Source organism: Liolophura sinensis, chromosome 7 (assembly GCF_032854445.1).
Source record: "Liolophura sinensis isolate JHLJ2023 chromosome 7, CUHK_Ljap_v2, whole genome shotgun sequence".
Classification (NCBI taxonomy): Eukaryota; Metazoa; Mollusca; class Polyplacophora; order Chitonida; family Chitonidae; genus Liolophura; species Liolophura sinensis.
This window is the reverse complement of record NC_088301.1, coordinates 43,117,728-43,143,039: the sequence shown is the minus strand read 5'-3', so window position 1 is coordinate 43,143,039 and position 25,312 is coordinate 43,117,728. Positions and strand designations below refer to the sequence as shown.

The window sequence follows — 25,312 nt, the reverse complement described above, 5'->3', positions numbered from 1 at the left end:
CAGAGTGGATTTTACAAATGAAAGCAAGTAGGCATCACTTCGTGCTTCAAGAAACAATCTTCAGAAATCTTCACAACTTGTTATTGATATAGAGAATGTGCCCAACCAGCGTTTACACTTTAGTGCACATGTACAGATAGTTTCCAATATAACTGTATTTACCATACATATGACTGAAAAGGTATGACATTAAACGCAAAGCATACATCCAAATCACTGACACTGCTAAATTTTAGGGGAAAAAGGACCTCCCAAATCACTGACCCACACTATGATCTTTGACAGATAAATATGTAATGTTTTCCTGGTGCGTGTGCAACCAAAACAAACCAGGGGCTGTTGATATAACCCATCCCCTATATCATCCTATATCTGATAACTGCTGTCAATGTTACACAGCAAAGGTTTGGCATTTAGTAGAGACACACGAACAGAATTAACAGAATCTGTCATAAGCACATCTAAGTTACATGTATCACATTTTACCAATAAGTTGCCATTGTGGTAAACAGGTAATTAGTTGATTAGGTAATGACCTGCTGAATCTGTTAAGAGGTATGCATGAGGGTTGATAACATGTGTAACTAAAACCAATGTCATTACTGTATAGGCCGGTATGTGGCTAAAACAGGCTTTTGCATTCTGGCATGGGCCCATGGTAATCAAATTCATATTTCCTGAATAATTATTGGAACAAGACCAAGAAGCATACGGTCTGTTTACACCAAAAAAGTTACACACAGTTAACACACACGAAAAAAGCACTCAAATTAGCAATACACACATCCCTTTGTAAGCTTGTAGTGTAAATAGTTCAGTGCATCTGTCACCTAAAACTTTATAGAAGCTGTATAACACTGAAAAACACTGAAAAGCTCAAGCTTCAAGCACATGTCAAACAATTATAATTTTATCTATGGTAATAAAAGCAACAATATATAAAAGCTTTTATCTTGACACTCAGAAGAGCAAGCATGCTTTGTGAATTTTCATTCCTAAGTATCAAAAACACCATGCAGGGTCCATCCAGGAAACTGAAACTGTGGTGCAAGATTACTGAGAATACAAACAGTATTCCTCCTGTGTAAACATACATGCTGTGTTCTTAAGAATTTTTCAAAACATGATGATAAAAACAGAGATTTTTCATTTCCAATAAATGTGAAAATGAGATGTAAACAGTAATAAAAGTGGGGAACTTAACAGCCATAAATTCATTGTGGACATAGACGCTGAGTGAAACTGTTTAAAGAAAACATCTGGCTGGATTCAAGACGGGCTTCAAGATGGAGTAAATTGGAGTAAAATCACTAACCATTTGATCTGGCTTGATCTGTTATAAGCAATCCTCACCTAGTACTGAAGTCACATCACTGTTGTCAGAAGATCACAACATGATAAATTCTGTAGCTTTCTTAAAGCTCTTTTAAAATAAAAACTCTCAGACTGTGTTTATTGAAAATTATCTTCAAGAAATTATACGTTATGAAAGAACAAATACAGTATAAAACTTTGTATTTATATACAATGAACGAATTATGTATATGTGAAAAGCATATTCATGTAATACACAATACCTTGTAAAAAATATTATGAGTTCCTGTGGTGCTATGAATGTTATATTGCAAATACAGTAGGACAGGTACATGTAAGACAAAAACAAGTTGGAACCTTGATCACAACACACTAGCACTCACCTGTTGTACTTTCAACAGAACATCTGTCCTGTTGTTTTTAAGGTCCGCGCTGAAGTCATTTTGATGTCTGTGTTCGCTGGCAAAACAGTCCATGTGACTTTTCAGTCTTTGTGGTGATCTGACTATGTGTTGACGGAACTCTTTCTCTGACCGTTGTATCCATGGTAGACTGAGTTCGTAGAGAATGGTCATTGAGATGGTGGACAGGAGGAGGATGGCCAGGAAGAAGTCACGCACAGAGCGACAGAGCATCCGTGGGGATCCTGAACCACCACAGTGTCGCGCCACCATGTCTTATTTCATACACATCCCACAGGGAGTATCCTTAGCAGCACTACTGTGAGGGTGAGAAAAAAAAAACAAAAAACAAAAACACTGAAAGTTGTAGTAAGCTATTTGTCTAGAAATAATGCTGTTGTAAGAACCACTTGAGAGAAAAAAAAAATTAACAACAACACACACTGCCAAGATTTCACAGAGCTTTTGGCACGGGCACCAATAACATTACAGCACAGGTTTGAATGAACCTTGTCACAGCTCATTGGTGGAAGAACTTAAAACCTCTGCCTGCCTATAGTGTACCAAGCTGAATGTTTTATAGTCCCATAGAGTGGCTAGTGTTTATACATTAAAGACATATGACAGATTTGCTTGCATCCTACCACGTGCCTGCCAGGTCAGAAAACTCCATGATTTACAGCTGTGAATGGTTGTGAGTATTAATTCCTAGTTTCCTTTACCATGTGGCCATATGCTCCCATGTGGTCTCATCAAACCAGCTTCACAGGGCTGGGCGAATTACCAGACTCCTTCATCCTGGCCCTCTTAAGCCTTGGGGAACTGGCAACTATTGGGTGAAAGGGGACCTGTGTTTTGCTCCCTGACAGGCCAGGGGAAAGGATAGGGTTTCTTCAATTCCTTAACGTTATACCACAGGCGAAGATAACTTTCAGCACCTCAAGTTGGGACAACTGTACTGCTTACTGGATGTCCTTAAAACTTGTACACCATTCTCCTGAGGAGAGATATACATGTAGGTACCGGTACTTGAGATCTCCAGGTTTCATGTGGTTTGATAAATATTTCTAAATAAATAGCATCACATTTACCCGTACCACTTTTTAGAGTTGTTTCTAATGTTTGCCACAGACTATGCATCTCACAGCTAAAATAACAAAACCATAACATGTGCATATACTATGCAGCACAAGTTTTTAATATTCATGTGTTAAGTCAACTTGCTATATGTGACAACCATAAGCCTAGAGTTAGAAAACAGAAGTGGGATATAGCAGAATGGAAATGAGCAGACATTTTCTCTCAGAGTGAGAAAAGCTGAGTGTAAGATTCCCATGAAGCTGGCTGCCATAAAGCTATCACTGAATCACATTTTAACTCTCACTCCATTACTTTCCTGTCAGTCCCCAGCCTGATGGTCCAAGTACTTAGACCTCTGGAACTTAACCCTCATTCATTCCATACCACAGATGCTTGGTCAGCCTCAGTGCCTCCAAGCCTGCCCCTCCTATAATGTACATGTATTGTACTGTAAGGGAAGAAGCTGCACTTGTACACCAGGGTTTATCCCAGGAAAACCACTTGTAAAATGTCAACATGTAACATTCAGTGGTCAGCTAGCCTGGATTAACAATTATTATTAAACTATTAATATTAAAACTATAATATAATAACATTCACTTATGCCATTTTAAAAGTTTTAGATGAAAAGTTTAATGAACATTGGTAGATAAGGGCTTATCAAGTCAAGCTTACCAAGTTTAATCATGTGTTCTTCACAAAAAAGTAAGCAACATTCATGATTAAGTATTTTGCAACAGTGGTGAGTAATAGCTATCTATGATTTGGGACTTTATTTATAATATGATAAAGTTCATATTATTGAATTTTGATATAATATGACCAAAACAGATTGACTGTTTCCAGCACATGCATTTGAGAAATATGAAAATACATAGCTCATTGAGAAAACACTCTTCAAACATCAAAACTTCTCTCGTGTTTTACCGAACTAATGTTTCCGTTGTTAACGGTTTGGCAGTTGCAAAGGTGTAGGCTACATGCACTGTGTGGTAGAACAATTACAGGTGTGAATACACATCATGACACTCTGAATGGGAAAAAGGTCTGCACATCACACAAATCATGTTATTAGACTGATTACTGCATGTCAGTATTCATCAGTCATCAGGCCCACTAAGTATGTTCTTCTCGCTGACATACATGTGGTCTGATACATTACCAAGAACTGATCCAGAGCCTAAAGAACCATTACAACTGACCAGGCCCACCATAATCTCCATGTATCACTGACCACTGGACCATAGCCCTGACTGGTCAAACATTTCGCTCTAATCTTGGTGGTCTTTCCCTGATTAGTGTAGGCAGTAACACGCCCAGTCTAATTATTGTCCATCATTTCATTCAGACTCAGCTGATTGACAGGTGTACAATGTTGGTTCTTGCACTGATTTGCCCCTGGACAGATGCCAGTCTTAAGAAACAATAGGACACTTTAGCACTCTACAAAACAAGGGCTCAACAAAACTAAAAACCCTGATGCACCCTGAGTGCATCATATGAACAGCTGCATGCACATTTAGTACTTTTCAGTTAAATGTCTCACAATCATACATAAAATTTTTCTTACTTAGACAATGAAACAAGAAGAAATAAATATATGAAACATATGGATCAAATTCTTATTGGTTTATTTATTTTTCTTAATCAGCTTTTCTTTTTAACTTTGTAATATCTTGTGACGTGTTACTGACATCATAGATTGTTTTGAATCAAATTGCACTGGTTTATTCATTTATTTCAATTAGCACTTCCTATTAATTTTTAAATACCTTCTGAATCAAACTGCATTGTGTTAGCATATTTATTTTTAATTAGCTTCACCTTTTAATTTTTTATTAACATGTGATGTGTTACTGTCATGGTAAACTGTTTTCTCTGACTTTCAACCTTCAGTAAGCCATTCCTGACTTCCACCGAACTACCCAAAGAGGGTTCAGATTTCCTTGTCCCTAAGTTGGTGTCATGTGCTAGATGCCCTTCCAGGCAAGGGGTAAAACAAACAACCCTGAAGATTTCACCACTGTTTACACCCCATGTAGAGCCTAGGGTTTTCAGTTCACTCCCTTGTAGGAATCCAAAGCACCATAATCTTATACAGTAGTGATAAAAGGCCCATGGCCTGTACAGAATCTGGCAGATGTTATGGCACTATTAATTATCTAACATCTCTGAGCAGACAGGCCAGAAAGTTCTGGTTCACATGAATGAGGCCAAATGCTGTATCCATCACCATGCAACTTGATATTTGTGTACTAAGCTCAGGAACTTCATGTACTTTTACAGTAAAAAGTAACACTGAAAAAAACTATTTGACAACTACAGTGTATTAATGGTTGAAGGGAACTACTTCTACTAAAGTATATAACCCCTAAATGTAGCTGCTCTGTTTTGAACCATGTGTTAATTGTTCTTTGTTAATATGTATTTCTCTTCCTTTTGATGGCTCTTTCTACTTGGAAACTGAATCATGTGTTAATTGTTCTTTGTTAATATGTATTTCTCTTCCTTTTGATGGCTCTTTCTACTTGGAAACCTCATTGTATTCTTATTGTCTTACTGTGCAAACACAGCCAAGGTCATATGCAACAATATTGTGTGTTGAATAAATGCTTAATAAGGACCAAACGGACATCCATTCTTGAAGACATATAAACTGCTGACTAATTATACACTAAAACAATATGCTCTAATGAATTATGTTTGATTGATGTAGCACAATTGCATTGGCTTTTCATTGTAATCCCACTGGTACAAAACAAACTTGGAAAAATTATTTCAGCGCTATGATGGAAGTTTTGGCTTAAACTGTATTTCACCTTAAGTTCAGGACTTCACCCTGTGGGAAAACAAAACATGGTAAAATTATCTCAGTGCTACAATGGACGTTTTTGCTTAAACTGTATTTCACCTTAAGTTCAGTACTTCACCTGGTGTGAAAAAAGACAGGGTAAAATTATCTCAGTAGTATAATGGAATTTAAGCTTATACTGTGTTTGACCTAAAGTTTAGTACTTCGTCCAGTGTTTCCCCTGTTTAGTTTAGCATTTTCAGGTGACATATTTTGCTTCATTCTGACTGATTTATCAACTGTATATGACAACTTATAGATTTTCATTAGGCTTGATTAAATTCTTATCAGAAAAATGTAAGTTTTGGCATAAAAAATATCACTTTAAGCCCTTTATGTGCTTCCGAAAGTGCATTTCTCACAGTCAAAACTTTAAGTGAAAACAGTAATGGTTAGTATCAGAAGAGGAATGGACAAGCCTGAGGATCACCTTTTGGCTTCTTTGACAACGCAAAAGAGTTCAAATGAAATCCAATCCTATCTGTGTATACAGTTAATGTAATGTGAAACTACATCACTGGAGTAGAGACATCATGTGATGGTGGCAACAACTGTATTCAGTAGCTGTTGTTTTCAGACTCAGCACACCACTGGTGGTTGATTTAGCATTTTACGCCACCAGACTACCTGCCTGGTAGCTCACCTGTTCGTTTCTGACACTGATACTGAAACAATTTACAAACCAATATACTAACAGGTTACAAAAACAACCTCAGAGGGTTCCTACATGAGGACCCAAGGGATTATGTTAGCAAAACTGGCATATACATGTATTTCCCTGCTTTGTTGGAGGTTGAGCCAAATGTTGTATATACTAGTAACCAAGTAACAAACTTGTAAGAATACATGTACCTTATCTACTTCCACATTTTATTCTACATTGAAAAGGATTAAAAGATAGTTCTGTTCCTTAACAAAGGCCTTTATTTACAAATTTTGCTTGTTTTTAACTTTCCATTTTACTTTCAGGTTCCTGAGATGAATGCTGTTATTAAGATGTGGTTTCCAGTGTGCTGTGCCAGTGATTCTGTTTTACTACCTGATAGCTTGATGAACTAAAACCTATATCCATACAGTAAGCTCCCCATAAAGACCCCATGTAAATTGAATCAAAATCTGAATTATAGCAGAATTGCACACATCTTTGCAACACATAAAAAATAAACAGGGGAATTAAGATACCAGTATTTAAAAAATTTAAGAGATCATATACTACATATATGTATATGTACGCATGACATGATTGCCAAGTGCATGGACTGGAGATGATTTTTAATACCAAAACTACTGCTTCTTGTAATACAGAAGAATAATCAAATGGCTGAATACGCTGTTTACATACATGTGATTTATTCTGGATCCACTCAAGTGTGAACCCTTTGTTGTCTGAGATTTAAAATTGATCTTTACATCTGTTGCAAACTCAGGTGACACTGAAAAAGTGGAAAAATAGTATGATGACAAAAAGATCAGGAGTAGAAAGGGCAATTACTTTTAAATTGGGTTTTACCCCTGGAACCAGCTGTCTAAACTTTACTGAAGCACAAAGGCCTTACCTCCAGGCCCATACGCTGATCCCTGTATGTAGAGAGGGTGGGTAGGACAGAGAAAGCCTGCCTACCCCCAGTCCATATTCCCATCCCCAGGGATTGGGTTCTAACCTGCCTTAGAACTAGAAGTAGGTGGGAAGGCCTATAGACAACCAGCCAACAAACTACATTTTTTTTACAACATGGGACAATTTTGCTATATGCTTTAAAAAAATTGTGGTTAATGAATGAATGAATATGGTTAACATTACATTGGCACTATCTCAGCCATATCGTGGCAATCTCTGGCTAATGAATAAATGCATCCAAAGTATACTGGATGGAATGATATTTCACTTCACGCTCATCTCACTGATGTTGAAAACTTTAACTTACTGGTATTCACTTTTCAAGTTAACACTTAATTGCAGGTTTGATTTTAAGGTAGGCGGATACATGAATCTATTCTTAGTAAGTCCCCTTGAGTGTAATAACTGAAATCTCATGGCAGACCACCCAGTTGGAAGGTGTCTTGCAAATTCTTAAGTGATAGACGCACCTTTAATTAAGCTGTCTGGAAACTACTAGACAGCGTGATTTACCTGTGTGCATCATATCAGGACACCACGCAGGGTGACATAGATAAATACATATACAAACAAAGGAATCTTGGAACTATCAGCTAATCAGACAAACAGGTGAGACAACAGGTAAATGTTCAATGACAACAAAATGGTCATCACTTTCCTGAAGAAGGGTGCATTGTCACAAAAGCAAACATTTGGATTTATTTATATATTTGACTGGTGTTTTACACTGTACTCAAGAATATTTCACTTATACGATAGCGGCCAGTATTATAGTTGGTGGAAACCGCACAGAGCCCGGGGGAAACCCACGTCCATCTGCGTGTTGCTGGCAGACCTTCCTTCGTATGGCCGGAGAGGAATCCAGTATGAGCTGGACTTGAACTCACAGCGATCGCATTGGCAAACATTTTGGGTTATTTCTAAACACATATATGGATATTCCAATATGCACATATATTATCATGACCTACAAATTTTGATATTTAACAAGAACTCTTGAATTACATGTATATGGTACACTTTTAGCTTCTAAATTATCAGAACAAATTTGGATTGCTGAAGTGTTAAACACCCAGAGCACAAACTTCAGAATGACAAAGTTTCTTAGTAAACCTAGCAGTAATCTCAAAAGTAAGCAATTATCACCTAAACTCGACTAAATTTAAAAGGGGTATATGCCAAAGAATTTTTACATTTATAGCAGGAAATAAGAGCATTTCTTTCTAGAACACTCCTGTACAGGTAAATACAAATTATACATAATCATGGTTGAAGATACATTACTTACACACCTGCATGGTCACACAAATGATTCAGTGAGAGTACTCTTGACAGGTAAGTCTATCCATCCATCTAGCATGTTACTAGTTTTAGGTATCCAGGTACACGAGCACGTATTAGTTTAAGAGGAGGATCTTCTCATTCTTTTCAACAGCTTGACCATTGTCAGACTTAATCCTAAGGTAAACTCTGAGGGTTATCTGCACTTATCCACCACTCAGATAGCAAAGATGTAGGTTTAGGAGAATGTCACACTCAGGTAAATGCCTAACCTACTCCCTCCACTGTCCAAGGTGCAAACAAGTCCTCTGAAACCATCAGAGTTTGTTTAACCCTGTCGCCCAGTTTTAAGGTCAACCTGGGATCATATCACCCATTTCAGTGAATTCCAACCTCATATTTTAAAGGTTAGGTGCCCATTAATGAATCAAAAAGTTACTTTTAGTTCGTCATTCTCAATATATAAAAGCAAGTATAAAAAGTAAAACTAAAAGTAAGTCCTTTGCTTGTAAAATAAATAAAAATTTCATTTCATTCATTCAGTTAAGAGTATAGATCAATTTATATTGTACATTTCATGTAATCAACCTGAAATGTGTCACTTGTGAAAGCCATGATCATTCTATTAATAATTTTATATTAATAAATGTACAAAGGATGTTTCCATTCACAGATGAGGTATCAATGGCTGACGACATTAATATTTGGTAATATCGAGACCCTTCAAATTATCAACCATACATAAATATGTAAATGTACATTGGTAACTCACAACAAAAATCATACATAGGTTTTCAGGCTATCCGTTATGGCACAGGTTGATGAAGGCTTATGCACCGAATAATCAGAGCGTAATGCTCTTGTCACAAGTGTACCGGTCCATTAACAGTATATAGGCCGTTGCATAATGAGCTTCTCACCAACTGTGGGAACCAAGCCTCTTTTCAATAAAATATATTAAACTACTTGGGCCTGTGGTGTTTACATCAATAATTCTGTTGATAAACTATATACTGAAGAGTACCTTCTTTTATAATCGTGTAAGTTTTTACCTATTTCACAGCAAACCTTCAGAAAAAAATTTAATATGAATTAAAGTTTAAAACATTGTTCATCTGGTGAGCTGAATTAATGTAACATTTTAGCATGATGATGCCACAGCCAGTATATCTATAATTTATTATTAAAGCATTTTCTACAGGTAAGAAAGTATTCCACTAGTTCTTGTGTCCGACAAAATTTCTGTATGCAAACTGATGTTAATCTTGATTTAAACTTATTAAAAGTATTCTAGCCATATTTACCAGAAAATGGCAGCTTGCACATCTAGGTCTAGGGTACATGTTTAGAGCTATGATAAAAGTAAGGGCTGAATGAATACATATAGTACACAGCCTTGAGCCAAAATTTAAAGTCTAATCTTAATGGTTACTTGTGAACTGTAGAGTTGAAATTGGGTACAATTTAAGTTGAGATAGTTAACTGCCACAGATTTATCTTTTCAGGTTACATACTAAACATTTCACTGAACTTTAAAATTTGACTTAAGACAATTCATGGAATCATCCTAGACCTGCACAAGTCCTGATTTGGACCAAAGCTCACATGTTGTCATCCTTGTGAATAAACTAAAAAAAACCTGGGAAAACATTCCTCTGATCTGCAGCTTGTACAAGCCTTAGGCTATCTACATGTATACAAACCAGGTAATCCATGCACAGCCAGATCTACTGCCAGATAGCCAAATGATGAAGACAGCCAAATCAACAAATATCTCCATGAACATGTTACAGGTAAAAATTTACTCTTTTAAGATGAAACAAACTATGTTCCCTCCATCTTGTCATACTATCCCACATGCTGCCTATCAGCACATATTTATTGCAAGATTTCCTACAGGAGCATGTGATTTTAAAAATGTTAGTTATCAGTATAACAATGGGAACTAAGCAAGGCAAACATTAAAATGTACATGTAAGCAAATGAGTGAGGTGATAACCCTGGACAGATCTAGTAGACTTCACAGACCTCAAACTCCTAAAATCTGTCAACACCAGGTCCACCAACCATACACAGGTAAGGAGCCACACCTGTTACCAAAAAAGTCTGAATGGTCATCAACCCGCATAGGCAACAATATTTACATGTCCACAAGGGAGTCAACACCCCTTAATCTCCAACGCATCCAACAAGAGGTATATGGACACCCACATGTACACTTATCCACCTTATGATGCCTTATATGGCCAATTTAAAGAATAGTCACCATAAAGTTGTACATGAATGTGGTTTTTCCCCTCCATCATCTTTTCAATTGTTTGAATTTAGGAGGAACAGATTTAAAATCATTCTAACTTTTTCTTACTTGTATCAGTAACCTCTTAAAACAAAACTGCCCATGAGATGTGCCAAGCAGCATTATGATTTTAAAGATATGAGCTCAATTTTACTAAATGTTCATAATCATGATCAGGTTCAAAGTTTGTCAAACAAAGTAGGGCAGAGATGAAGGGCAAGAGAACTGTTTTCTTTATATCTTTATGTTTTGTACAGAGTACAGTATGAAGCCTAAGTACATGTATCAGTATACAAAGCCTATGCTGTTAAGTCGTCTCAAGTTTGTAACACTAGAGTACAGAGAAGTACAACTTCCTCTTTTGCCAGTTCCCAAGAAAAGTGGACATCATCTTACACCTTTCCTACACCATGTTGACATAAATGTAGACCTGGGGAAGTATATCACCACTTACCGTTTATGCTGAAAGTCCTATCATCTTTGGGTGATCCAAGATAAAGGTGGAGATCAGGAAGCCTGTGGCACTATATCACAGTGGTCAGAGCATCCATCCACTCGTTAACCCATTTCTCCTACACAAAGTGTCTCTACATCCTCAGAGAGGGTAGAATATTACCCATGTAGCCAGATGCATGCCCTTTGAACTGCTACAGGGCTTTTACCAACCAGCACCAATAACACCGCCAGAATTGCAACTGTTAAATGTCAAGCAGGAGTCTGCAGCTCCATGGCCCTCATAGCCCCTAGGTGGGAGTGAGCTACCAAATTACACTGACCTCAGAGGTCACAAAGGTCAGGGGTCACCCAAACTGTTGTCTGTTACAACAACATTATGAAGATTCTAGAACTAAAGGGGGGAAATATATATGCATGCATACATGTACATAAAGTACCAGTTGATGTTGAAATTTATCTTTATTCATATTTACATGCATGGTATACGCAAGCTGTCTGGGATAATAGGACAAGGGAATATTAATCAGGCTTACGAAGAAGTTTGAAACCTGCAAATTGGCCTGATTGTCACGCTGAACCATTTTAAAGCAACTGACCTATAGTAAATTTCCCATCTGTCGAAAATGTTTATAAAATATTGAAATGCAAAGACAACCAATTTCACCACTATGCAGTCTACACAATATCCATTTTGTCTGTTATGAATAGGACCTGTTATGGTATAACATTGAGTATGTCCAGCTTTCTGGATACACCATCCTGCTATGAACAGAACCTTTTTAAATCTAAGGGAAACAAGTTTCTGACATAAAAGCAACAATCTAAATTTGTATTCTAATTAAAATATATCTGATATTCATGATAATCAAGATTTTAAGGTGTTACAATATTTTCAATATATATTGTATATATTTCACTTACATGACAGCAGCCAGCATTATGGTGAGAGGAAACTGGGTGGAGTCTGAGAGAAACCCACAATCACCCACAGGTTGCAGGCAGACCTTCCCACATACGGCCAGAGAGGTAACCAGCATGAGCTGGACTTGAACCCACAGCAACCACATTGGTGAGAGGCTCCTGGGTCATTATGTGGTAGCGCGCTAACCAACTGAGCCACGAAGGCCCCAATCATTTATACAAGATCACCTATAAAATAATGATTTTTACTGAAATGCCACTTTAATAAAGTAATGCCACATTAATAAAGTAATCCCTTTCATGGCATGTAATTAACTGTATGACTGACTGCCAGACTTGCTCATCTAGCATATGGAGGATTTTGTCCAATAGCTTATCCAAAGTCAGCCTGAAAAGTCAGGACAGGCACACAAATGAATAAAACAAGCACAGCATTTGAAGTGGACAATGGGAGAAGCATGAAGGTCTGGGGCCTCTCCCTGGAATGCAAACACATTCACTGAAGTCCGAGCAGTGACATTTTACAATTATTAGCACACTTGTGTAAAAGTTTGCCCCAAAATTGGGTTAGTGGTAGAGACTTTCAGTCAGGTTGCCTGTCAGTGTCTCATCTGTGTACATGTATCTCAGATTCCTGGGTTTCAGTATAGTATATTACTCATCCACACAACTTAGTACAGTTAGTATATTAGGCATTGGCCGGGATGGATACTACAACCACTAATGAGAAATAGTGGTTGTTCATGGCCACAGTTAATGCCAAATGTATAGAGTTGGACAAATTCTATGTACATACCAATATTATTATTATTCTATAATTAATAAATGTTTATTCATATCATCTTTCAGTTATATTTTATGCTGTATAGTCAATCATAAAGTAATGAGTCCCATAAGTGTCAATGGCGATTCTATTGACACCAATTTTTATGGCGTTCTTTGACTTTACCACTATGAAAATAGTCAGAGGAAATAGTCAGATTCTGACTTTAAAACATTATAGTTTCAAAAAAATACATTTTCCTTATAATATATTGCTATGATCAACATGATCTACAATTCATGTGTGGCAATTAGGCAAATAATAAACATACTGATCAAATCCAGCTTTAGGCTACAGCCTATTAAGAGACATAATTCATATACTAAGCCACATGCAATTAATAAAGTTCAAGCTTATTAACATTTGGGTACACACACACATACTGAACTCAAATGTCACTTAGCTGCATGTTTGTGATGTTACCCTTCGAAAGTGGCCTTTATATTTATTTATTTATTTGATGGATGTTTTACGCCGTACTCAAGAATATTTCACTTGTTCTACGGCACCCAGCATTATGGTGGGAGGAAACCAGGCAGACCCTGGGGGAAACCCATGACCATCAACAGGTTGCTGGCAGATCGGAGAAAATGCCAGCATGAGCTGGCAACTGCATTAGTGAGAGGCTCCTGAGTCATTACGCTGTGCTAGCATGCTAACCAACTGAGCCACAGAGGCCCCAGTGGCCTTCATAAACTTACTCTGTAATTATGCACCATATATCAAATGTTCACAACACAAAATACATGTATACATGTATCTAAGTACTCTGCATTAATATACTCAGGTGTACATCCTAAATATTTTAGCATTTTTTTAAGACCAGGTCTCATAGGACACATAGGTAAAATGGAATATATTGAATGAAATAACTGAGAAATATATCAAAAACGTCAAACCAAGAAAAACATGATCAACATCAACCTTGATAACATACACACAGAAAAGCTGGTTAACAGGGAAACACCTGGAATTAATATGTCTGGCAAGTTCTTCTAAAACAACACCCAATTTTCATGTTCTTATTTATGGTGGTACTTAACACAGCTGTATAGATTGGAGTACGACACTGTTATGGACTCGTGAACTAGTTGGGTACATCCATCCTATGTTCAAACGAATTTAAAGATTGTAAAATTTTTGTTTTTGAAATAATTACAGACCACACCATAATGACCAAATGGTTACAGCATCTCCAGCTGGAGTGTGAGATCAAAAGTAATGCCTGATTTAGGCCATGGCTAGGACTTGCACACCTTTACTTCCACACATGCTGTTCTGTAAATGGGGATATGCTACATGTACTGGTTGGTCCATACAATGTCAATGTACATTTAGTGTCCATCCTTTTGCATGGCTTGTCAGTGAGGCAGCATTATAAACAGCCTGCTACACAGAGTTTGTGCAATGACTACAGTTATAATAATGTTGAAAGCAACGTTCAACATCAACAAACCCCCCAAAAATTCAAAAATGAAAAGTAAAAAGTAGCTGATAGTAAAACTAACATTTCCACCCTCCCATTTAACCTCAGTTACAAAAGACCCTTAATTGTTGAGCTGTGCATTGTACATGTAATACTTAATATTACCCTATCTCATCCCAACCCTTCTAAATAACTGGTTTTTCAAGAGCCTTCTATACCTGGACAACCTTTGAGCTTAATCCCCACTGGCCCGATTTTATCATACCAGTTAAATGTCAGTAGCTAGCAATGGAACTCTTTTGGTTAAAATGCCTTCAGACAACTGATATACTGTCTCTTTAGTTGGTGAACATAAAGAACCCATAAAAATGCCACACCAAGGAAGTCATTAAATATAAAGTTTTTGGAAATCTACAATCCGTGTTTTATGTCCAAGCAATTTAATACAAGGTTGGAGTCATACCAAAATCTGGTCATTGAGTGAAATGTAATATAAAACAAAGAGAACGTGGTTCATGTTGCTAGTTCTGTAAAAAAAATTCAGTGGTTCTGAAATGCGATTCTCTCATAACCCTTCATCCTGTAACATATATACAGATGTTTGAACCACCATGTAAAGTCTCTCCAACTGTACTGAGGCATGAGAACTCATTTTAATGATTCAAATGTTTTTTCTCAATATTTTATGTATGACTATTTTTATCAACATGCCTAAAAGAGTGTCATGTACATTGCAAAGGCTGTGTGGTCTGAAGGATAATTACTTTACACATACTAGGCATATTTCAGCATATATTTTTAATGAATTAGGTTCTAAATATTCTGCTTTGAAGCTTTAAAAAGTGCGAACATAGATTTGATAGTTCAAATACTGAACAGTACCTTTATTTTCCTTTCATATCCATTCAAATACCATATGAGGTGACCTTTCACTATTCTCTGAATGTGCTGTGATTCTAGAGATTAGAATTTAAGCATGGCGAAACCAGGAGATATGGTCTTGTAGAAATAACATTAGTATGAGTTAGATTAACCATAGATTGGTTATCTCAGCAGGCAAGGATTTTGTCATGTTGTCCTCTTGACTTTCAAGGGTAATTGGTGAGATATCAGCTGCCAAACTCTCCCCATGTTATCAGCAGAGCCAAGGAGTCTGGCCAGACCACAGTTTACAATTAAACTACTGTAAATGACCTAAAATTTTGGCTATAATTAAGTTGTTGTCTGAGACTTTTATTCATCTTTATATAGAGATGTTTTGAGGTTAGTTCAAGCCAACTGGAAAAGTATAGTTTCAGCACTGAAAGTAATATTTTATGACACTCATTTGCCTATGAAAATGCACTTTTTGGTGTGATTTTTAAGTCATGCATGTAACATAACTTCCCTAAAAATAATAACACTTAAATCTTTCCAGACAAGATATACAACAAAACTGACACACATATTCCTGGGCGAGATGTGTCTTCTTAAAAGGACTACACATGCTAAAACACTGCTTGAATTTTCCTCTCTACAGAGTACTATCTTACATACCCACTTTAAGTGTTGATAACTTCACAAAGACATAGTGTGCACTTCACTTAAACAGAGTAGCTATCAATGACCAGTATTGCTGTCCAGGTCACTCATCACTCCCTCCACCCAACAGGATATAGCCCCTTCATCAGTGAGGTGGGCCACTGTCTTTGATCAGTCTCAAATTTCAGTACCACAAAACTGGACTTGTATGAATCACACAAGCATGCTTCAGAATTGAAAGTTTGCATAAACAGTGGCAGACAGATATAAATTAACACATGATGCATGTAACATGAATAATGTACATAGATTAAAAAGCCTCAATCTTCACTAGTGAATTAACAGATATGATATTGTAGACCAAACATAAAGTTATACTGAATTCACAGTCAACATTGCCCGCTAACCACATATGACACATGAGAAAGACTTCTGCAGGTTGTAACTCATATATGCAGCAAAAAGGCCAGTTGTGGACCAAACGTTAAGTACCTAATGGCCAGTACACAGGAGGTATTGGATGCATCCCAGACTCAGGTAATGAATTCTAAACATTTCACAGTTATGTGAGACTTGGTGCCAATAAACATTCAAGATTTATGGATTGATTAGATTGGAGTTTTAGACCGTATTCAACAAGAGATTTGACTTATGCCATGGCAGCCAGCATTATAGTGGGAGGAAAATGGGCTCTAGAAAACCCATGACTATCTGCAGGTTGCTGACAGACCTTCCTACATACCACTGGAGAGAATTCTTAATTAAAGCCAACATGTGCTGGAGTCCACCATGAACATGGCATGACAATATGAGTGTCAAACATGTGTAAGTTTGTCAGTTATTGGCCAAAGTCACGTGGTTTAATCTGCATTGGCTGCTCCATTTCTTACACCCATAAAAGTTAGGATTGTTCTAAAAGTGAAATATTCTTGAGTGCACTGTCCAAACACCAGTTAAAATCAATCAATGCAGTGGATGAGGGATTTCTATAACAAGCACAGCTAAGAACATGGGAGGTGAGGGGTCAATCAGCTGTCCATCTCCCTGAGGTCTGAAATGACTCACCCCAGTGAACAGGTCCAAACAAGGGCCTAGGACAGGGAGACAAAACCCCTCCTCTTGAAAGCAAAGCTTTAAGCCAGACTGCATTGTCATATCAGAATACTCCATATCTTGTTACCAATTGATTCTGACTACAAGATTCCACCCATATGTCAGGATGTCCTTATCATCTACTGACTCAGATGTTGTCAGAGATATTATATAGCCAGTTGACTCCAGTCACTGACTTACACAGAAGTAGTTTGATTACCGTGCATTGATTTTTCTATAATTAAGAGACATTTGCAGCTACCCATATCCTTATGCATACATTCGTTCAAAAGGTTGTAGGGCCACCACTCAATTAGCTCTATTTATATACTGGGAACTGTAATAGGTCTTGAGAATGTACCGTTACATAAAACATATAACATTAAAAGCCTATCATGGAAAATGCATATATTTCAATACATATGATTTATTTATTTTATTTGATAGCTGTTCAATACAATATCAAGAATTTCTCACATGCATGATAGCAACCAGATGAGAAACATGATGGGAAACAGAATGGCAGGGATAAATCACCAATCATGGGCAAAAACAAACTCTCTTATACTTTTTTTTTCACATGAGACATAAAGATGTGCACACAACATAATGGTGGATGACAAGAGGTCTTCCAATAAACATTAAACCACAAAAAGTATCACAAGAGCTTCACTGACCACATGTTGAAGCAGTGAGAGTGTGGGAGAAATCCACAAATTGTTTTACACAAATCCAAGGCTGGGATTGAACCTCCACCTTGTGTGTCATTTTACTATATAAGCTACCAGGTATATTTCTAAATCTTTTCTCAAGATTTGCTGCATTTTCATTTAATTTGACTTTTTTTTCACATGCTTGTCCACAGCAGCCCAAAACTAGCTTCATTCAAAGACTGAGTTTGTATAGAAAGATATGGACTGAATACACCAAAATGCAATGCGCTCTTTTTTTTCACAAGTTCATATATATACAACTGTAATTCAGACCTAAAACATGCAACAATAGAGATCTGAAGATTCATTAAACAATACATAAAGCTTTTCAGGCAGTTTGGGGAAACACTTCTGTATCATAAAAATATATTCCAAACACTTAAACAAAGGACCTGTCTTAGAGACATTAACCGAAGTTGCAAAACATGACAAAATTAGATAGATAACAACTTCTTGTTAATTCTTTTGGGATGTTTAGGTTTGGATACCAACACTGTTATCAAGCATAATACTGATGTAAATAGAGAAGTTTTCCATGTATGTGCTTGGAATAATATGCTGTTTGCAGTTTACAACAGAAAGATGCGAACATCAGCTCGGAGTGGAACCTGTGACTATACTTACCACACAAACCACACGATCACATGGTATTGCACATATCTACCTCCATTAAATTGCTCTTTGTTTTGTTCTACTTAGCAAGGTAAATGATGCACCAAGTGTACTTGCTAGACATGTAAACACAGAAAGAGGACAATTATGCTTACACCAGAGGAAGCAGGGAGTTGGAACCCACATCCCTCAGCTGTTACTCAAGCTTCATCCCCAGTTCACACAGCAATGTCTCTAACTGGGTCAGTCCACTCCTGGGTATAGGGGAGCCCAGCCCAGCTCTGCCATAGGGGTAAGGGGTCCTGATCATCAAGACAAAGTTAACTCCAGATAAATCTGAACATACAAACATGATTCTTCTGTCATTCTACTGGCATAAAATACTTTATACTTTGTTTCTTTTTTGCAACACAAGTTGACTTGAATTACATTTATACCTGATGTAAGTACATACCATGAAATATGATTGAGTACAGTGTACATGCAGTTGATGATCAGATGGTAGTACCTGGCCATGGGATATGAGCAGAGGGGCTTGGATATAAGTATATGTCCATGGAATAAGAGTACATGACCATTGGTTCTGAGTTTAGTAGCCATGGGAATTGAGTTCATAAAAATGGGATTTGAGTTCTTGACCATGGAATTTGAGTTCATGGCCCTGAGATATGAGTTCATAAACATGGGCTTTGTGTTCTTAGTCTTGAGGTTTTACGAGTTCATAGCCATGGAATTTTTTCTATATGGCCCTATATGGTATAAGTTTTTGACCATGGCATACAAGTTCATGGCCATGGGATATGAGTTTATGGCTATGCATGGGATATGAGTTCATGACTATGGGATGTGAGTTCATGACCATGAGATATGCATTCATGACCATAGAATGTGAATTCATGAGAACAAGGGGACATCTAATTTGAGAGCATGGCTGTGGGATATTTCATGACCATGCAATTAAGCAATATGAGTTCATGAGCATGGGATTTCACTATATGGCTACAGGATATAAGTTCATGAACATGGAATATTTCATGATATAAGTAAGCCATAACACATAAGTAGTGGTCTGCAACATAAACATTAACAAACCCACAACTGCAGTGCAGTCACCCACCTCTCTCTCCCCTATAAAACAAAAAAATCACATCTTCCACTCACAAAAACTGCTCAGTCTGTAAGAAACATGGTATAACTTTCTGAAATACATGTAGTAGTGAAGACAAGTGGGGAGAGCTATCCCACTTTACAAGATGTTTTCTACGTTGTGCCCCACCCAGTAGTTAGACAGGCTGGTATGGAAGTGTGCAAAGTTTTCACTGTCACAGCAGATTAGCTTTATCTATCAGTTGATGATCAATAACTTAAAAAATTCTGATGGACGTAACGTTACCAGCGGAAATATTCACTAACATATTGAACTGTCATGCAATAAATTATCACGAACACATAACTTGAAAAAACATCATAGCATTAATAATATGTGTACCACAAAAGGATGTTTTGTACATAGCATGTTGATGGGACTTACCGACAGGGCATTACTTTAACAAAAAACAGCACGCTTGGTTCTGTGATTTGTGCTAAAGTTCAAGCTGTTATTCCCTGAGTTTGTAAGGATATTGTTGCAGCCTATTGGTCATTTCTGAATAATTGAGAAATTAAAAACACACCTTACTGAGATACATGAATTGCAACCTTTTTATGTGTATATGTTTTTGTGTTTAAATACAGGTTTCATCAGAAATGCCAGTGACTGTAAATTTACCCTTCCTTTATCACAAATCCCCATCATAATTAAACAACAATGCATGTTAAAGTTGATGAATGTATACATATTTATCACATAATCACAATGTTTGCCAGAAAAAAATTAAACACACAACTTTGCAATTTAGTTTTAGTGGCATTCAACATGTATAGGCAAATGTTGTTAAAGTGTATCTATTACTTGAAATTCAATTTTTCTGTGGTGAAAAAAAAAAATGAAATACTTACCAACAGTAAATGTTTGCATGCCACAAGTGGCTCTTGTCCTCACACTTCCTGCCTCTCCACATTTTACCATAAGTGTAACACTGAACATCAACTGTAGCCTGCAACAGATCAGCTTCATCTCTCATAAAGTCAAGGTGCATGTGATTGTCCTAAAGTAAAACACAGCTGCAGAACACATTAATCACACATGGTAAACCTCTCTATTAAACACGAAAAGAAAAAAAAACTAAATCACTACAACCAGAAAAATTTTGTCATATTCTTTCTCCAAAATCTGTGCCTGAAAATTCACAAATGATGTTTTCAATGACAATTAAGTACCAAAAAAGTTTAAATATACAGGTTGTATATGTATATGTCAATGTTTATACCAAGATTGTTACTTCAAGGAGCAGACAACTATGAAATAAAGGGTGCATGATGTGAAAGCCTTTCTCACGCAGATTCCAAATATGGTTTTCAGGATTATTTTACATTTTTTAATTTTTTTTTTGTAATACATAAAAAAAGAGAATTCGTTTAGGTTACATGGTGGACACTTGGGTCAGTTAAGGACTCAACTATCTTATAAAATTTGATTAACAGATGACTGAGGGTACAGTGCAATGCATTTTGATTAACAAGGTTTCACTGTCAGAACATTGCATGAATGAGAACCATGCAGGGAAGCAATGTCCTTCATCATTCCCAGCTTGGAAAGGCATCATATTCGCTGGAAGCAGGCATGACTGGCTTAGTACCTACAAGTGCTTTCATGTGTACTGGGTTTTTTTTCTGAGAGAATGAGCACCTTTTAGGAGAATTAAGCAATATTACATATGTGTCTTTTCTTAAAGTAACATGAAGCTCATGGTAATTGAGTCAGAAAAAAGTGTAAGAAGAACTGGTTATTTTGAGGATGCTGTAAACACATATGCATAGACTGTCAGGAGCCAGTGTTTGCATGATTGATAATCTTTGTATATAAGTAGAACATCAACCACCATACGCCATTCACACTGTGCGGGTCACATTTCACTAAATGATCTGGCTACTAAAAATACCATACAGATACTGTAACTCTATTTTTGCTCTTTAAGTTATGGTGCCAAGAATGTTAAATATAGTGCCTACAGTTATTCCTACATAAATATTTTACAAGAGAAATTTTCCTCTCTAGTGTTAACCTTAGATAATCTGTGTATACTATAAATATTATGAATGACCATGTAAAACATGAACATTATTTCAGCTACATGTCCATTGTATATCATCTCAATAATTTAATGTATGCTTTTGTAGCCAATTTCTCCAGGTACATATATACATCCTTCATATGTGCTAGCTACATTTGATTTAGTATCTACAAAGCATAAGTACCTACATACATGTAATATCAGCTGGATACAAAGTAATGTAATTCAAACAATTTATTAGATTATACATGGGATAAAACTGGAAACACAGCAAGTGTTATCATTTTATCCCCTGGAGCCACAACCTGCATATTATATTGGTGTTTTAAGTTTTGACATAAGGAAACATTTAAATGTACTATAAAACAAAGAGTATGGTTTTCATGAAAATCAAAAAGATACACCAAAGAAAAAAAAATGAGAGAAATTTTTTTCATTTTTGTGCTAGGCACGTTTGGAAATACATGCACTCAGAAATGATGCCATCAATGCACATACTGTGAATGCAGGTCCAGCTTAGAGCCCAAACTTCAAGCTGTCACCTCAACAAAGTTGTTTTGACACCTATCATCATTAACATCACCACAGTAGGCTATACTTAATTTCTGGACTGAGTGCCCAGGAAAAACTATTTTTGCTTCCCAAGAAGAAAGTTCATAAGCTTTTTTGTACTTTTATATGTTAGACCACCTCATATACTCGATATTAAGAAGTAAAAAAAACCCATGCAAATGTTTCATGTATCGTCCAAGTCTAAAATCATTTTCCCGAATCAACCTATGGTTTCAAGAGCACACTGGAATATTTATTTAGTATTTCATTATTGTTTAGCGCTATACTTGAGGAATTTTCACTTATTCACTTTTTCATGGCAATCAGTACTATGAAAGGAGAAGAGCGGAATGCCCAGGTTGCATGTCATCAGTAACAGAAAAGCAATCTTCAATACAGGTAAGAATACCGGAATTGAACGCTTATTATCACCTAGGCCTATAGGTAACACAAAGAATGAGCGCGGGTGCAACAGTGCATTTGATGTTTTTCTGTTTTTAAACATAGGGGTGGGTTGCTGTTGTGGGGGAGGTACTATCCATTATCATTGTTATTTATTCTTATCACTATAATTATTTCATTCACAGGCCACCTACATCTGTTTGGGTTTCCCACATCATTAAGATTAGCCATATGGTAAGCATGAACAAATGACCTGCCTAGATGCAACCTCCACTGAATAACAGTAAATGCCTACTTGACAGTTGGTATATGGACAGGTTCTTTTCTCAAGTTGTCTGGAGCTTGTAGACCAAATAATAAAAGACGACCTAGCTGTATACTCTTTTCCTACCAAATCAGACTTCCAACATTATGATGAAGTCTACAGTCTACTGCTTATAGCTTGAGAACAATAATATAAAATTCAGTTTACAATATAAATAGACGAATCCACAAGCATCTAAGACTGATGACAATATAAACAAATTATTATGCTTCTGCGCTTTGCTATAGAGGGCTTCAGTCCACAATATTCCTACACATGGGAAATTAGTGTAGTCACTAATCATCATGCATCAGAATAAGAGTATATTGTATATAATGCAGCTTACAGCCATTAATGCTCCACACATATAACGTGGACCGCAACAACCCAACAAATACAGGCAAAATTAGTCACTACTATATACTAGAGTTGTCTCCCTTCGTTTAGTTTCCATGCCGATTCTCTATTTGGCAGTTAAAGGTGGAGAAAACATAAAAATGACATAAATTTTAGATGAAAGAGTGCGAAAAGTTATTCCCAAGTGTGTTCTTCAATATTTTTTCCGATTTTTCCTTAAAGAGAAAAAGATAGTTGAAAATAAAATTTTGTATGGTGGGTATTTGGGACTACCTTTTTTGTCTTTGTCTAATAATGTCATAAATGAGGATGTAACTCAGGTTTAATAAATATTTTTGCACTAGAATTTGTTCTTTTCAGGTAACAAATGTATTAAACCTTAATTTGGATCATATTTATATTTTAATATGTTCATAAATATTATCATAAATTAGGTTAAATGCATATGTTTTGATACAAATAACAAATTTACATTCAAATCAATTTATTAGACAAGCATCACATTCTTATTTAGATCATTATTATGCAACAACGATAAATACCAAAAGCTGGTCCAAAATACCCACCATACAAAAATATGTTCAAACACCCTTTTCTCTTGACAAAAAAAATCCAAAAAATATTAAAGATCATATTTGCAGATAAGTTCTTTCATCTGATTTTGGCATCGTTTTTATGTTTTAAGGATACTGTTTTGACTTTTTTGTCGCTTGGTCATCTTCAGCATTGTTCTCTATAACTATGACTGTAAGCCTGTAACATTTTAATAGTCATAGATTATAAAGGAACATCTCAGCATAGCCGTCACTGGCATGTATACAAATTAATACCACCACTCATACATACCTGTAGGCCTAGCCCAAAGCTGAGATGGACACTCCTACCATACAGCTTACCTTTGGGCTACTGCAGACCTAAAGTTAAAAGAGCCAATATGTGGTGGGCTTTTGAACTTTCTCCGGGTATAAAAATACACACATCTGACAAAAGAAGAAAACTGACCACTAAACTGAATACTAAAATTAAAATAATCAATGATACCAAAATTTTATTATTATTCATAGCGTGATAAAGCTGAAACAAAACGTAGTGTTAAATTAATTGTTGTCAGTGTACAAAATTTATATGAGAGGCTCTAAAAGACAATAGAGATGATAAAAAAAAATGAAAAAAAACCCCCAAAAAACAATCAACAATTGTGGTAACCTAATCCTGGGAAGAGCATTTTATCCAGAGTTCTTCTCAGGTAAATGTTACAAAATTCAGTCTCAGATATACATATTGTAACATCTTCCTACCCCGACCCCATTCGCTCATAAAAATATCCGGGATAATAAATAAATATAGCATAGCTGTGATGATGTAAAGAATCACCTCTGGACCCTCAACAAAACCTGAGCCAACCTTTACTAGCATACATATTGGAACATAGTCTTGCATATAAATAAATATAGATGGCCTACACTGCATAATTATGGAGTTTCAGGCTTTTCAGCATTTACTTCGAATTGCCTTTGGTAAGTCGCCTCAATGAAGCAGCACTAGATAAAAGAGTGGTAGAAATCTGACCTGCAACAAGGAGGCACATTACATACACCCTAAGGATTCCTTCATCTTCATATAACTGAAAAATTGTTGTCCTACAATGTTAAACCCCAAGCACTCACTCACTCTTAAAAAAGGATTCTGTGCTGTTTGTGTGTATGTAGATACAGACAAGAATTAACTATCATCACTGAGAGATCCAAAATACAATGACGTTTACCTTCGCATGTTTGAAGGAATTGTTACACCAATGTTACACCAAAAAAAACACACCAATGTACATTATATAAAATTTATTCAATGTAGATTTCATTCCATTTCCTTTTCATGGCCTGTTTAAGTGACGTTGTGGGTTACATGTTCAAGTACGGTAGGCCTATAGTGGTGTGATTTTTACCACATTTACAATACCGGTAAAGGCACATGCCTTTATTATATTGCTGACAAATGCAAAGAAAAAAGGCGTTGAAAACTGCACAAAGTTTTATTTTCTCGTCTGTAATTACCCTACAGTTATTATTATTATGTGGTGCGACGAGTGGGCGTTGATCTCGTTACCATGGACGCTAACTTT

The 25,312-nt window shown here is 36.4% G+C and overlaps 1 protein-coding gene across 2 annotated transcripts in view; it reads right to left on the bottom strand.

The window, feature by feature from the left end:
* Positions 1-18,528, bottom strand: part of LOC135470052 (cadherin-like and PC-esterase domain-containing protein 1) — a 47,566-nt gene extending 29,038 nt beyond the window's left edge. Inside the window, exons 1-2 of one of the 2 annotated variants that reach the window (XM_064748764.1) lie at positions 18,418-18,528; positions 1,698-2,034 (exon numbers count right to left, since the gene is read on the bottom strand). In XM_064748764.1, coding sequence (XP_064604834.1) covers positions 1,698-1,988 — 291 coding nt within the window. In that variant the 5' untranslated portion in view covers positions 1,989-2,034; positions 18,418-18,528. Of the gene's footprint in view, positions 1-1,697; positions 2,035-2,359; positions 2,413-18,417 lie in introns of those variants that run through there. The other variant, XM_064748766.1, reaches the window with a different exon arrangement.
* Positions 18,529-25,312: the final 6,784 nt, after the last annotated feature.